Genomic DNA, 12742 nt, shown 5'->3' with positions numbered 1-12742 from the left:
GAGTGAGCCTGGGAGTGGTTTCCCCAGTCCAGCCTTCAGATGAGAACAAAGCCCGCTGCCTGCAAGGGTGCGTCTCTGAGCGGGGGTTCTAAGTCCTGGTCACTGTGAGACGTTGGACCTGTGCTGTTTTAACCCCTGCCTTTTGTCAAAAGCAAAGGTCACTCATTGGGCTACGTCTCTCTCTCTGGTCAGCACCCCTGCTCTGGGCTGGCCTGGGAAGCTGGCTGGCTCCAGGCTGTGGGGATGGGCAGGTAGCTCGAGGCGGCTGGGATCAGGGCTAGGTCTGGGGTTCCCTCTACGTAAAGGATGGTGATGTCAGACTCGCTCCCTGCCAGCAAGCCCCTCACGGACGCCTAGCAACAATAAGGGCATAGAGCTGAGAAGCCATTTCCTCCTTGGTCAGTGAGGACGAGAAGCTGGGGTGGCACAGTTGCCCCTGAACAAAGTGGACCACAGGAAAGACAGGCGCTTGGAGCTGGCCTTATCTAAATTGTCCTTGACAAGTTACGGGCCAGGTAGAGTGGGCTGGGTGGGAGGGGGTGGTTGGAGACCTGGTATTCAGGTGAATCACCACATGCTCTGGGGCAGCTGGTTAACCTTGGTCACCTTGTACCATGATGCTTGAAGGCCCTCAAAGCCACCGCCCTGCTACTGCCAGCCGCCTCCAGTCTGGCCTGAAACCCACTTCTGTAGCACCCGGCAGAAGCTCCTGTCACCGCTAATCCATCCTCCTGGCAGCCTCAGCCCAAACCGAGCCAGTCAGAGGACTAACAGCCTCTCTCCTTCACAAGCCCGCTCTCCACGCCTGTCGGTTCCGTTGTTCAGGCACAGGCATGCACTTCCCACCGTCCGCTAGTCAGAATCCTCTCCCTGGACCCCGCCGTGTTCACCCGCTGAGAGAATCCATCTAAGGGCAGCGGAGGAGGGGCGCGCTCGATGTGGGGTTGGGGTCTGAGCTCGGTGGCCCCTCTGAGTCAGGCAGGGCAAGTTACAGCCTAGGCTGGCACAGGGCTCCTTGAGGACAAACCGGCATCACCCTCAGGCCCCCACCCCCTCCAGACCGTGTGCCATGCCCACTGTGACCCGAGGCCTGGGCTGCCACAGCACAAAGTCTGGCCTGGGCTCCGGGCTTCACCCAGGCTGCTCTGCTGGCACTCCCTGCACCTGGCCGATGCTGACTCAGTGACCCTATAGGACCGGGTCCAGCGGCCCGGCGAGTTTCTGAGGCTGTGACTGTTAGCGGTAGTAGAAAGCCTCTTGTTTTATGGGAGCAGAAAGCTTGTCTTTCCCCAAGAAGCCAAGGGATGGTTTTGAACTGCTGACCTTGCAGTGAACAGGTCATGGTAGCTGGGCCACCAAGGCTCCTGGACAACAGGACAGGGGCGTTCTTATTTATTCAACAGTTCTCTCGGCTCATAATTTGTAAGACATAGAACTGAGTAGCTCAGTCATTCACACACGTCAAGCGGGAATCGTCCAACCCTCCAGGTCTGTCCTAGAGCCACCCGCCAGCCTGTCGATTCAGCCCCTACGTGAGCATGCCTTCGGGATCAGCTCCAGTGCTCCTCCCACTCCCGCCTTCACTGTTGACTCCCAGCTCCCCTTCCCCTCCTTGTCACCCCCCCCCAACACACACACACACACACACACACGCCCTGTGACCCCTGGTCTCTGTCATTGTCATGGCCCCTCCCCACCTCTTGTGCCTCACAGTTGGGAAACCCACAGAAAACAGTTAAAAACAAATTGCACTAAGGTGTTAAGGATAAGATCACATTATTATAAAAACAAAAATAACAAATAATACATGAGAGGGGGAAGACCACCCTCAACATTCCAGAAGTGGGGGGCGGGGCGGGTCCTAGGTCACATGCTCAGCTCTCACCAAAGGGTTAGGCCACCCCTCCATCCATCTACCCAAGTACCCAGCCACCCCCACTCCCACCATCCATCTATCCACCCTTCCCACGATCCATCCATCCATGTTCCCATCCCCTCCCCACCATCTGTCCATGCATCCCCTCTCCCCCCAACCCATTCATCCACCCCATCTGTCCATCCATCCACCTATCTATGCATGCATCTATCCTCCAACCTGTCCGTGCGTCTGACAGATATCTACAGAAAGTCTGTTCTGGCTTGAAGAATGTAATAGCTAAAAAGACAGTTATCTGGCTGCTCTGGAGACTCTAGTTCAGTGGGGAAAGGCAGAAAACAAACTGCTCTGAAGACCACCGCCATAAGTTCAGGTGACAAAAAGTGCAGGGAAGAAAATCAAGCAGGGAAATTCTATGGGCCAGGTGGCCTCACCTTGGCCCCATTTATGCAGTGTGAGCGGCACACAGTAGGCCCTCGACAGCTCGGAGCAATGATCGTAGCTGCCGCCCACCAGAAAAGCCTGGAGTCTGTCTTTTGCTCAGAGGCTAGGAAGGGCAAGAGGCCTGTCTCAAGGAAGAGTGTCCGTTAAGGGGCCAAGCTGGGCTCAGAAGCTGCTGGAGGCAGGAGAGAGGATGGGCGGGAAGCTGTAAGCCTTGTGGAAGTGGCTGAGCAAAGCCAGTCCATCAGAGCAGAAGAGGCAGCGGGGCGAGCAGAGGAACGGGATTCTGTGAAATTCAGTTTTCACTTTGAGGCTGAAGGTGAACCTGAGGAAGCCACAGTATCTGCGAGCTGACGGAGGAATGCACAAGCTAGAAGAATAGATGCATTTAAATTTTTGTTGTTTTTCTTTAAACAGCATCTTTTATTTTATCATAAGAGGGTCATTCAGCCAAAACCCATCTGTAGACAACAGGACATCCCCTCACAGAAGGTCACAGGGAAGGGATGAGTCAACCAGGGTGCAGCAAAGCACCGATGAAACACACACTATTCCTCTGGCTCTTTGAGGCTTCCTCACCCCCCACTATCATGACCCCCAATGCTGCCTTTCAGTTCTGGCTAGACCGGAGCATGCACACTGGTACAGAGAAGAGCCCAGGACACATGGAATCCACGTCAGATAAAGCCCCTCAAGAGCAGAAATGGGAGTAGCAATACCAGGGGAGTAGGGGGAAGATGGGGGGAGAGGAGAAGAAGGGGGATCCCATCGCAATGATGGACACATAATCCCCTCCCCTCTCCCAAGGGGATGAACAACAGGATCATGGATTAAGAGAGACAGCAGTCAGTGTAAGATAGGAAAACAATAATAATTTATAATTTATCAGGCGGTCACAAGGGTGGGAGGGGGAAGGGAGGGAAAAAAGAGGAGCTGATACCAAGGGCTCAAATAGAAAATAAATGTTTAGAAAATGGTGGCATGAGAGCAATGAATGTACAAATGTGCTTTACACAATTGATGTATGTATGGATTGTGATAAGAGTTGTATGAGTCCCTAATAAAACAATTTAAAAATAATAATAAAAAAGAGAATGATGATGGCAAAAAAAGAAGAAAATGATGGCAACATATGCACAAATAAGCTGGACACGATGGATGTGTGGATTGCTATTAAGAGCTGTAAAAGCCCCAATAAAATGATCTTTAAAAAAAAAAAAAAGAGGGACATTCAGTAAGTTCATGGGAAAAGGGAATCAGAAGATTAAGCAACTAAGAGAATTCCATATCTTAATCTTTTAAGTGTTGATCTGCAGTGTGGGGATTTAAATTTTGATTTATTTTAAGCATTCAACTCACTGGACCTAAAAATGGCAGATTAAAAACCGGGGCCAAAGTGGAAGAGGCCCTTTCTTTCCTCCTTGTGAGCAGAGATCTCGATTTGAGCCGGCTCTTAGTAGTATTTGAAATTCTCTAACAAAGTAGAAAACAAGTCTTAACTCGTCCACTGAAAGGGCCCCACAATCAGGAGGGGGTGTTGCAGGGCTGTCTTCTGCACAGTTTGTCCCCTCAGTCACTGTGCACGGGACGCGGGGAGGCTGTCGGGACATGCGGGCGCAGACACAAGGCCGGCGTGCTCTCCGACGTGTGGAAAAGGACTGTCCATCACAGGCCCCTCCACCTGAACAGAGCCCGGGGAGGGTGACCACCCGGGAGCAGCCACGTCCATGTCGGGGGTGGGGGTGGGGGAGGATTTAGATGACAGCACTGGGGGGCACCCGGGCTGCCAGAAGAACAAGCCAGTCTGTTCTTGAGGAAGTCGCCGGTAGGCTTGGAGAGACCTCATCCGACCCTTATGCTTTGGCCATGCATCAGGTGAGGCCAGTGCACGCTGGTCGGCGTCAGCGAGCTCGAGGAAGCCCCTCCAGGAGGCGGACTGGCACCCTGGCTGCTGCCATGGGCTCAAACAGGCAATGGTTGTGGGGCTGGGATGTCGTAACAATGGTCGCTCTGAGCTGGAGGGACCTGAGGACACCTAACAACAGGGCTGTGGTTACGCGCTGGGCTGCTAACCTCTTTTTTTTAATATCGTTTTATTCGGGGCTCATACAACTCTTATCACAATCCATACACACATCAATTGTGCAAAACACATTTGTACATTCATTGCCCTCATGGGCTGCTGACCTCAAGATCAGCACCTCAAAAACACCAGCCACCCCACCGGACGGTGAGTAAGGAGTCTGCCTTGAAACCCCCAGGACAGTCCTGCCCTGACCTCAGGGTCGCTGTGAGCAGCACAGGGAGAGAGGACGGCGGCAGCATAAAGGCCGGTGGCAGCGACACACGTGTCTGCCAGCTGCTGTTCTCAGGTACGGACCTGGTCCTGTGCCATCCTCGCGAGGACCCTTCCCATGTCTGCGCCCATCGCTGCAGCCCCTGCGCCAATTCATTGTGCTGAGGGGCTTGCGCTCTTTATCCAACATCTGTCTCCAGGGACTGGTCCCTCCTGACCGTGAGGCGAGGAGACTTCAGGACCCCTCTGGCCGTGCGTCTCCGTGGGGTGTTTACCGTCCTTCACCAACACCCGCACACAAAGACATCGCTCTTCTTGGGGCTTGCCTGTTCCTGGTCCGGCTTCGAGGCTGGTGATCGAAGACACCGTGGACTGGGTCACACGCGTCTTACTTCTCGAAGAGACACCTTTGCGTTCAATACTTCTTAAAAAGGGTCTTTAGAAGCAGATTTGCCCAGTGGAAAGACACGATTTGATTTTGTGACGGCTGTTTCCGTGGACGTTGCGTGTGGGTGCACGGAAAAGGAGCTCCGTGACGACTTCAACCACTCCTCCTTTTACCGTGACGTTGGACAGACAACTGGAAGACAATAGGCCAAGGCCCTCTCGGTTACTCCGGATGTCCTACGGCATTCGAAAGTTCGCGTCCCTCCAGAAGCACGGGCCTCTGAGAGAAACCAGGTGTTGGCCCCAGAGCCCCGCTCCCGAGCGAGCTCAGCTGCACCCAAAACGGTGGGGTGGCAGCCGTGGGTGATGCCACAGACTCCAACCTGGGCATGGATTCAGGCTGGGAGCCTTGCTCACTGCAGCCCCATGGGCACGTCGCCCCGTTGGCCCCAGAATCGTGCCTGTCCTTCACCGCAGGCCTTCTTGTGTTTTCTTGTTGGAAGCACAACTCTAATTTAATGGAGCAAATCGTTTCTTTAAAAAACATCAAAACCCCAAAGGTGAACCAAGAGGCGACTTTTCAAAGCTCCTCTGTCCCCCGGCCCTGGGGGAGTCGCATTCTCCAGCAGCCACGGGCCCATGCGGCATCTCTCTGAGAGCCCACGGTGGCCACCCCACAAGAGAGATCTCAACCCCCCAACGGCTCCCTGTTGGCGGTGAGCAGGAGCGAGGGAGCAGCCAGGGGAAAGGAGCCTGGGTCACTTTGTGCGGGTCCCAAGCAAGCCAAGAGGCAGGGCTGACCTTCGCCTGGGGACGTCAGAGCAGAGGCGGGAACAGTTAAATACCAGCCAGTGGTCTTACTGGGATACTCAGCCACTCTTTCCCGACTCACTGATACAAGCTTTCAAAAAGCCCCTATTTGGTGACTCACCTGATGCACTAAACACACCCGCTTGCCTTTCAGGACGGGATTCCAACTGGGCCTGAAGGACTTTGTGGCCCAGTGGTTTCTCTGGCCACACTGAGTTCAGATGTCCTGTCCCCATGGGGACGGGGCCAGGCTGTGGGGCCAGATCAGGACGGCCCTGCCAGCAGTCTGGGACACTGAGGATGGAGCCAGGAGAGCAGCAGGTCTGTGTCTGCTTCCACAAACATTTCCGGAATGTTCTCTGAGCCGCCAGAGCTGCCCCCACAGCACGCTGGCTGAGACCAAGCTCAATCTGGGTGCCAGCGAGGAGCTGTGCTCAGAGGACACTGCCCTGGCCTCTGCCCTCAGGCCCCACAGGCCTCTGCCAGCGGCTGCTGACTGTGGGGGTGGGCTAGGGGCGTCTGCCAGGCAGGGCCCTTCTAGCCCCACACCGACCACCAGTCACTTTGGGGAAATGTTTGCAACAGAGAGAGAGACAGTGGACCCTTGATCTGCTGAGCAGAGGGTCCAAGAACCCTCCCCACCACACACACACACACACACACACACACACACACCATGAAACAGCCTAGCCACCGGGAACTCAGTGAGTATGGGTCCAGGAACGAAAGGACTCTCAGGGTGGGGGCACAGGTGCCACTGGCCGCCTGCCCTGCCTGGGACGTGAAGTTTGACCGCAGTGAGGCCCAGCGACCCCACCCCCGGTGGGTCAGTGCCGCTGCTCCAGCCACCTCCAGGGTGCGTGGAGCTTCTCCACAAGTGTGACTCCCACAGAGTAGCTAGTGGGGTTGAGCCGCTGATCCTTGGGACCATCCCTTAACTCACTCGCTGACCTCGCCAGGGGACCTGCTTCAGAGCCTCCCCGAGCCCCAACGTCTCAAACTCAGTAGACACTGGCTGTGGGGGTGGGCTCCCCCAGCAGGAGGGGCTTTGTGGACTGGGTAGACAGCAATGGGGTTGGGCTGGGGGTTGGGGGAGCAACAGGGGTACAAGGGCTGCAGGCGTTGATATTCACAGGTCTGAGTGACCACAGAGCCTCCCTGGCCGCCCCTGTGCTGTGGGCCCAGCGGGGACTGGCATGCTCATTGGAGGGTGAGGGCCAGGGCCAGGGTCACTGCCAGGGCCTGGCGGCCACTCAGCCTCCCCGTATGCTATGATGGCGTCCAGCCCAGCCCTGGTCACATGGGCTCATGACAGCTGAAAGCCAGACTGCTTCTCCTGACCCGGTCAGGGAGAAGCTTCACTGCCTGTCTGCCAGCGTGGCAGTGTCCGTGGCACCAGGGAAGGTCGGGGCTGGCGGGGAAGAGGGACCAGTGGGGAGCAGACCTTCTCCATTCACACAGCTTCAGCTGGTCATGGCTGGCCCTGGACACCCAGGTTCAGGGACATTGCCCACCACTTCCAGCCAGGCCACGTTAACTGGGCCCTGAGGGAAGAACTGGGTTCCCCCTAAGGCTGGTCCCACCCAAAGGCGTAGGCTGAGCATCTCCTGGGCCGCTGCCCCACTGCCCTGGCCCTAACTGGTAGCTGGAGCGGCAGCCTCCACGCCTTGGTGCTGCAGTGAACAGATGGGTCAGTGGGCGGGCACGTCAAGGGACGGAACTTGGTTTGCTGACTGTTCAGGCGACCGGCCGGAAGTCTGAGCTCAGGCACCTGCGGGGATGGGGGTGAGGGCTGGAGAGTTGGGGAGCGGGGGCCCCTCTCCAATGTTGCTCGGTTCCTGGGTGGTCCTGAGGACTTCTTGTATCTGTCTGTGTGGCTCTATGAGCTCAGAAATGACTCGGGTTTGGACACGAGAGGAAGGGAATTCAACAATCTTTGGGGGGGAGGGGAGGGTTAGGGGACTAGGAATGGGGGGTGGAGAGAAAGCAGAGTAGACTCCACAGAAAGCACTTGAGGCCCCGCCCCAGGGCAGGCTGCTTGTACGTGAGGGCCTCTTCTTCTCCAAGCAGTGGGTCCCACAGGCTGAGAGATGCTGCCGGGGGCATCCTCAGCCTCTGGCATGGTGGGGCCTCTTCTTCTCCAAGCAGTGGGTCCCACAGGCTGACAGATGCTGCCGGGGGCATCCTCAGCCTCTGGCATGGTGGAATCGCAGAAGGGTGGCCCCAACTTGAAAATGCCGCGTCCACACGCAACGCAGGGTGGGCAGACCAGGCTGGGTGGTTGCGGAGCCTTTTCTTGTCCTCTGTCCTTCCGTTGCCCCATCCGTCTCCATCGTCACCCACCTGTTTCACCTGCCTGTGGCCTGAGAGCCTCCGCTCCACCCCCTCTCTCTCCTCTCTGAGAAAGGGCTGAGCAGGGCTCAGGTCCCAGGTAGAGCCCAGGCTGCCTGTGGGTGGCCCTTGGTCTGGGGCTCTTCTTGCCCTTCGAGCCGATGAAGGGCCGCTGGGTGCCGTCGGATTAGCCCCGCCCCCAGAATGGTCAAGCTAGACCCATTCTGAGGGAAGGTTCCTTGGACCCTGTGAGCTTTTGGACAACAGATGTCTGCTGAGGGCCGCTGACTGCCAGAAGAAGGCCAGCATGGTCAGAGCCACCGAGAAGTCACCATGTCAGTCGGCCGGCCGAGTCAACCCTGCTCCGAGCGAACATGGCCGGACTGAGGAAGAGGGGCCCACAGAGCAAGAGAACGGAGAGTCCAGCAGCTCTGCGAGGGCGCTGCCCAACCTGCTTGCACCCACTGACCACCCAGTGGCTCTTTTTACTTTTAGTCCAAGGCGAGGTTTCTGGCTCCCCCCCCCCCGTGGCTGTTTCCATATGAGATTTCGAGTCACTGTGGAGGGAAAAGACACAAGAGGGGTGGCTACAGGGTGGTTGTGCTTAATTCTCCGCCTCTGGTGCCTGTCGCATGCTGCATCCTCCGCTCCGGAGCCGTCTGTGTGAAGAGCGAGGTAGCATATCAGCAGACAAGAAAGAAACAGTTCAGTCAGCGTCCGCGTCCGTCAATTCTGGAGCTTAGTTTTCCACTAATGACTTTACTGTCACCTCTCGGGTAGAAACAGAGCTCCAAGCTTCGTGCACTAGCCTGAACCATCCCTGAATCTCCACCTGGACGCTTTGTCACCGGACAGCTTCTCTCCTCTCCCTGCAGGGCTGGCCTCTGTGGACAGGTGGGGGCAGGCGTTTCAGTGGCCAGTGACTCTTGGTCTGACGAGTGCTGGGGCTGGCGAGGCATCACCACCGCGTCTGGCCTGAGGGAGGAGGTGGAACTGGGGGACCAGGAGGCTGCTCTGTTTGGGGTCACATTTGAAATCCCCAATTTGACCATGCAGGGTTCTCTAGAAACGGAGGCTAACCGAGTCTATGTCTTAAGAAAGGGCCTTACTGTGTTGTTTGTTTTTAAGTGGGTTGGGGACATAGAGCAGGCCATCTTGCCCCAGACTTAAACGTTCCAACCGACAACACAATGTCTCTGGGGCAGGTCCTGTGGGAGGTGGCTGGCCAGGGCACAGGTATGGGCTCCTGTGGTTGGGTGAGCCATGTGTGCTGGGCAGCTCTGTGGCAATTGACTTGGGTATCGATAGGACTATAAGGAGGTTCACTGACCTCCTGTTAAAGCTCCTAACCACATCCTCATTCTAACCACAGTGTCCCCATGTTGAAAGCCTGACAGGACGGTAAAAACCAGCTATGCGCACACATCCTCCTGAGCACTCTCTGGAGTCCTGGAGAGAGGGCTTATGGCTTTTCTACTGCTGAAGAGCGCCACCCACAGGTCATGCCCATTTGGTTTGTTGATGCAAGCCCATGTGCCAGCGCTCTTCCCACCTCCTCCTGCTGGCCCCGTCCCCTAGCTCCCTCTTCTCCTTCCGGCCTCAGAGCTCCATCCCTGGGGAAAGGCCCTGTGGGGTGGCAGGGTGATTGTTCCGGAGCGAGGAACTCGCTGGGCTACTCTCCACCTTGCACGTCTACTATTGGTTGGCTGAGGCTGAGCCACTGGGAGGGATTCAGCAGTCTCAGGGATCCCGTCAGTCTCCATCAGACCGGGAGGCCTGGCATTTTGGTCACATGGTGTTTTGTTCCCCATTTTTCTCCCACGCTGTGCAAGACAATGTATAGTGATCCTTCCCCAGCGGTGGGGACTGGGCTCTGGGCACTGTCTCCTTCTGGTCTCGGGGTCCAGGAGGCAGGGGGCTTAGTAACTGCACCTTCTCACCATGTGCTGCACGAGGAACCCCGCTCAGAGACGCACCCTTGCAGGCAGCGGGCTTTGTTCTCATCTGAAGGCTGGACTGGGGAAACCACTCCCAGGCTCACTCAGGCTGGCAGCAGGAGCCACTTCCTCCTAGTGGTGGGGCTCGGCTCAGCGGCCAGTGGCAGGCGGCCAGGGCTGCCCTCGGACCCAGAGGCTGCGGCTCAGGCCTGTGGAAGCTTCTGCACCAGGTGAGGCGATGAGCAAAGGGGGTAAGGAGTGGAGGGCTGACCAGTCCCCAAAGGCCATGCAGCACTTTATCAGGGGACCCCGGGCTGAGAGGGGCGTGTGTGCGGGGTGGAGGGCTGTGCAGAGAGCAGGATGCACAGCAGCAGGGGAGGGGTGGACCGATGGGGAGGAAGGGAGTTGCAGAGGAGAGCGGGAACACCTGCAGGACTCCCCAGCAGACAAACAACAGGGCAGCAGACTGCATCTGTCTGTCTGTCTCTGCGTCTCCACAGAAAACAGTGCTCAGAAAATATCAATGTAACAATCTCGGGAGGCGGGGCCAGAGGGGCGGAGGGGGGTCAGTGCTACAGGCCCTGGAGTAGGAGGCCCATGATTCGCCACTTTTAGCCCCTGCCCTGAGGACCATGGGAGATATGCAGATGAGCTCAGAGCACCATGGGAAATAGCCCTATATATTCTGGGTGTGCTCTGAGCCCTCCTTCCCCTGAGCCTCAAACCCCCTAGACGACAAGGAAGACCGGCACACAGGTAGGAGCCCTGCCCTGCTGGGAGCCAGAGACTCAGCGAGAGCCACTCACCCACAGGGGCGGTGAGCTACATCAGCAGGATGGGGGGAACAGCTGGAGCCCCCCCACCTCGCCCACCTGTCAGCATCAGGCGGGAGGGGGGCTAGACCAGGGACAGGGCTGTCAGGCTGGCCCGGTATTGGGGTGTGATGGAGCCCAGCTGAGGCTGGGGCCTGAGGGAGCAAGGCCCCATGGCAGGCCACGTGTGCAGGACTGGGGCCCCAGAGCGGAGCCCCCACAGCCCGCACCTCTTCCTGCTCTTGCAGCAAGACCCCAGCCGCTGCCACACGGGCTCCCTCCTCTCTGCTTCCCAGGCAACAGCAGTGGCAGCAGCTGAAGAACTGTCCAGAAGTTCCTGCCCAGCCTCTGCAGCCCCACACCAGCGCCTGACAAGACTCCCTCTTCCTCTGCCTTCCCTCCTGCTGTCCCCAGGGCCTGTGGGTCCCCCTACCCAGGGCCCCCACAGGCTGCCTGCGTGGCCATGTGCCCCCCGCTCAGCAAGCATTATCAGCCGAACGACATGCCTTCCCTGTGCGGGTACTGGCTGTACCAGCTCCAGCACAGCCCCTGCATGCACCTCTGCTTCCACTGCCTCCGAGCTGCTTACCTGGGCCTCAGGGAGGCCCTGCTGGACTGGGAAGAGGAAGAGGGGGATGAGTCCGAGTTGGAGTTGGAGTCAGACTCTGAGCAGGAGGCGGGCCCAGGGCTGGCCGCATGGGGTGGCGCTGGGAGCCTGGCCCCCGAGGAGCTGAGCCAGCAGCTCAAGTGTGTGCCCACCGAGCTGGCCCCCCAGGATGCGGTGCCCCTGGACTTGGGCCCGGAGGAGGCCACCGACTGGGCTCAGGAGCTGGCCTGGAGGCTGCAGGTGACTCCCACGTGCCTGCACTGGCCGAGCCTGCCTTCCCCATGGCAAAGCTTCCCCACAGTGCCCATCCCTCCAGAGGGGCACATGGTGCTGCACCTGGGCTGCGCCTGGGCCCTGGAGCCGGCCCACATCGAGGCCTGGCTGCTGAGCCTTCAGATGGTCACCATGATGAGCCAGTTCAACAACGTCTACCTGCGCCACCTGGTGCCCCGCCAGGCCCTGCAGCTGCCAGGCCAGACCTGGAAAGTGCTGCTGGAGCCCCAGGAGATGTGGGCCATAACCCTGCAGTTCCCCCCCAAGGAGGCCGAGCTGGAGATCTGGAAGCTGAGCATCCTGAAGCCGGCCGCCTCGGGCCAGGGGGCAGAGCTGGTGCCCGCAGCCACCACCCTGCTGGAGCAGGGCCTCACCCTCCTCTCCCTTCTGCCCTTGGACCCCCCTGAGCCTGCGCAAGGCAGCTCGGGGGCTGGGCCGCTGCCCTGCACTCAAGGACAGGAGACCAGGGGCAGCGAGCCCAGAGTGCTTGGGGAGGACCTGGCTCTCATGGCCGCCTTGGGCCTGGTTCCAGTCCCTAAGCCCGTGGCCCCAGAGCTGAGGGACAGAGGTCCAGGTGGCCCCGGGGCCCTGGCCGCGCAGGACAGGATGCCAGGGGAGGACTGACCAGCGCCTCCCCACTTGCAGCCAGGAGAGCCGCTGGTGAGGATGGAGCCGGTGCTGCCTGGAGGGAGACTGGGAGCCACACGGGTGTGTGCTGGCCTCTGCCAATCAGAGCCTGCCGGCTGCGAGGGACGCCTGGTCTCTGGCGTTGGCGTTGTTGTGTGGCGTGACCGTTCACGTCTCATGGCCTGTGTGTTGTTTTACTTAAATAAAGTTCAAGTTCAGTAAATGGCTCTGGGGTGGTGTCATCCTGAAAGCCTTGTCTGTACCTATAGCAGGTGACCACCAGGGACAAGGCAATACCAAGACCATATGGCTAACACTGCGCTCTCTGAGTTCATGGGAAGGATG

At 58.3% G+C, this 12742-nt stretch overlaps 1 protein-coding gene and 1 pseudogene across 1 annotated transcript; one reads left to right on the top strand and one right to left on the bottom strand.

Annotated features, from left to right (window-relative positions):
* Nucleotides 1-3860: 3860 nt before the first annotated feature.
* LOC115872931 lies at nucleotides 3861-4051 on the bottom strand (annotated as a pseudogene).
* A 7142-nt stretch (nucleotides 4052-11193) lies between these two features.
* TEX19 (testis expressed 19) lies at nucleotides 11194-12394 on the top strand. Its single transcript, XM_004709211.2, has one exon. The coding sequence runs from the start codon at nucleotides 11354-11356 to the stop codon at nucleotides 12392-12394; it is 1041 nt and encodes a 346-aa protein (XP_004709268.1). The 5' UTR covers nucleotides 11194-11353.
* The last annotated feature ends 348 nt before the right edge of the window (nucleotides 12395-12742 follow it).

The sequence above is a fragment of the Echinops telfairi genome, unplaced genomic scaffold (assembly GCF_000313985.2).
Source record: "Echinops telfairi isolate 266 unplaced genomic scaffold, ASM31398v2 ScPeMD7_7458;HRSCAF=8496, whole genome shotgun sequence".
In the NCBI taxonomy this organism is placed as follows: domain Eukaryota; kingdom Metazoa; phylum Chordata; class Mammalia; order Afrosoricida; family Tenrecidae; genus Echinops; species Echinops telfairi.
Note: the sequence above shows the minus strand (reverse complement) of the source record. Positions and strands in the feature narration are given on the sequence as shown.

Bases quoted from the DNA above. Each gene is read 5' to 3' on its own strand.
- TEX19 (XM_004709211.2), top strand. From the start codon at position 11,354: ATGTGCCCCCCGCTCAGCAAGCATTATCAGCCGAACGACATGCCTTCC.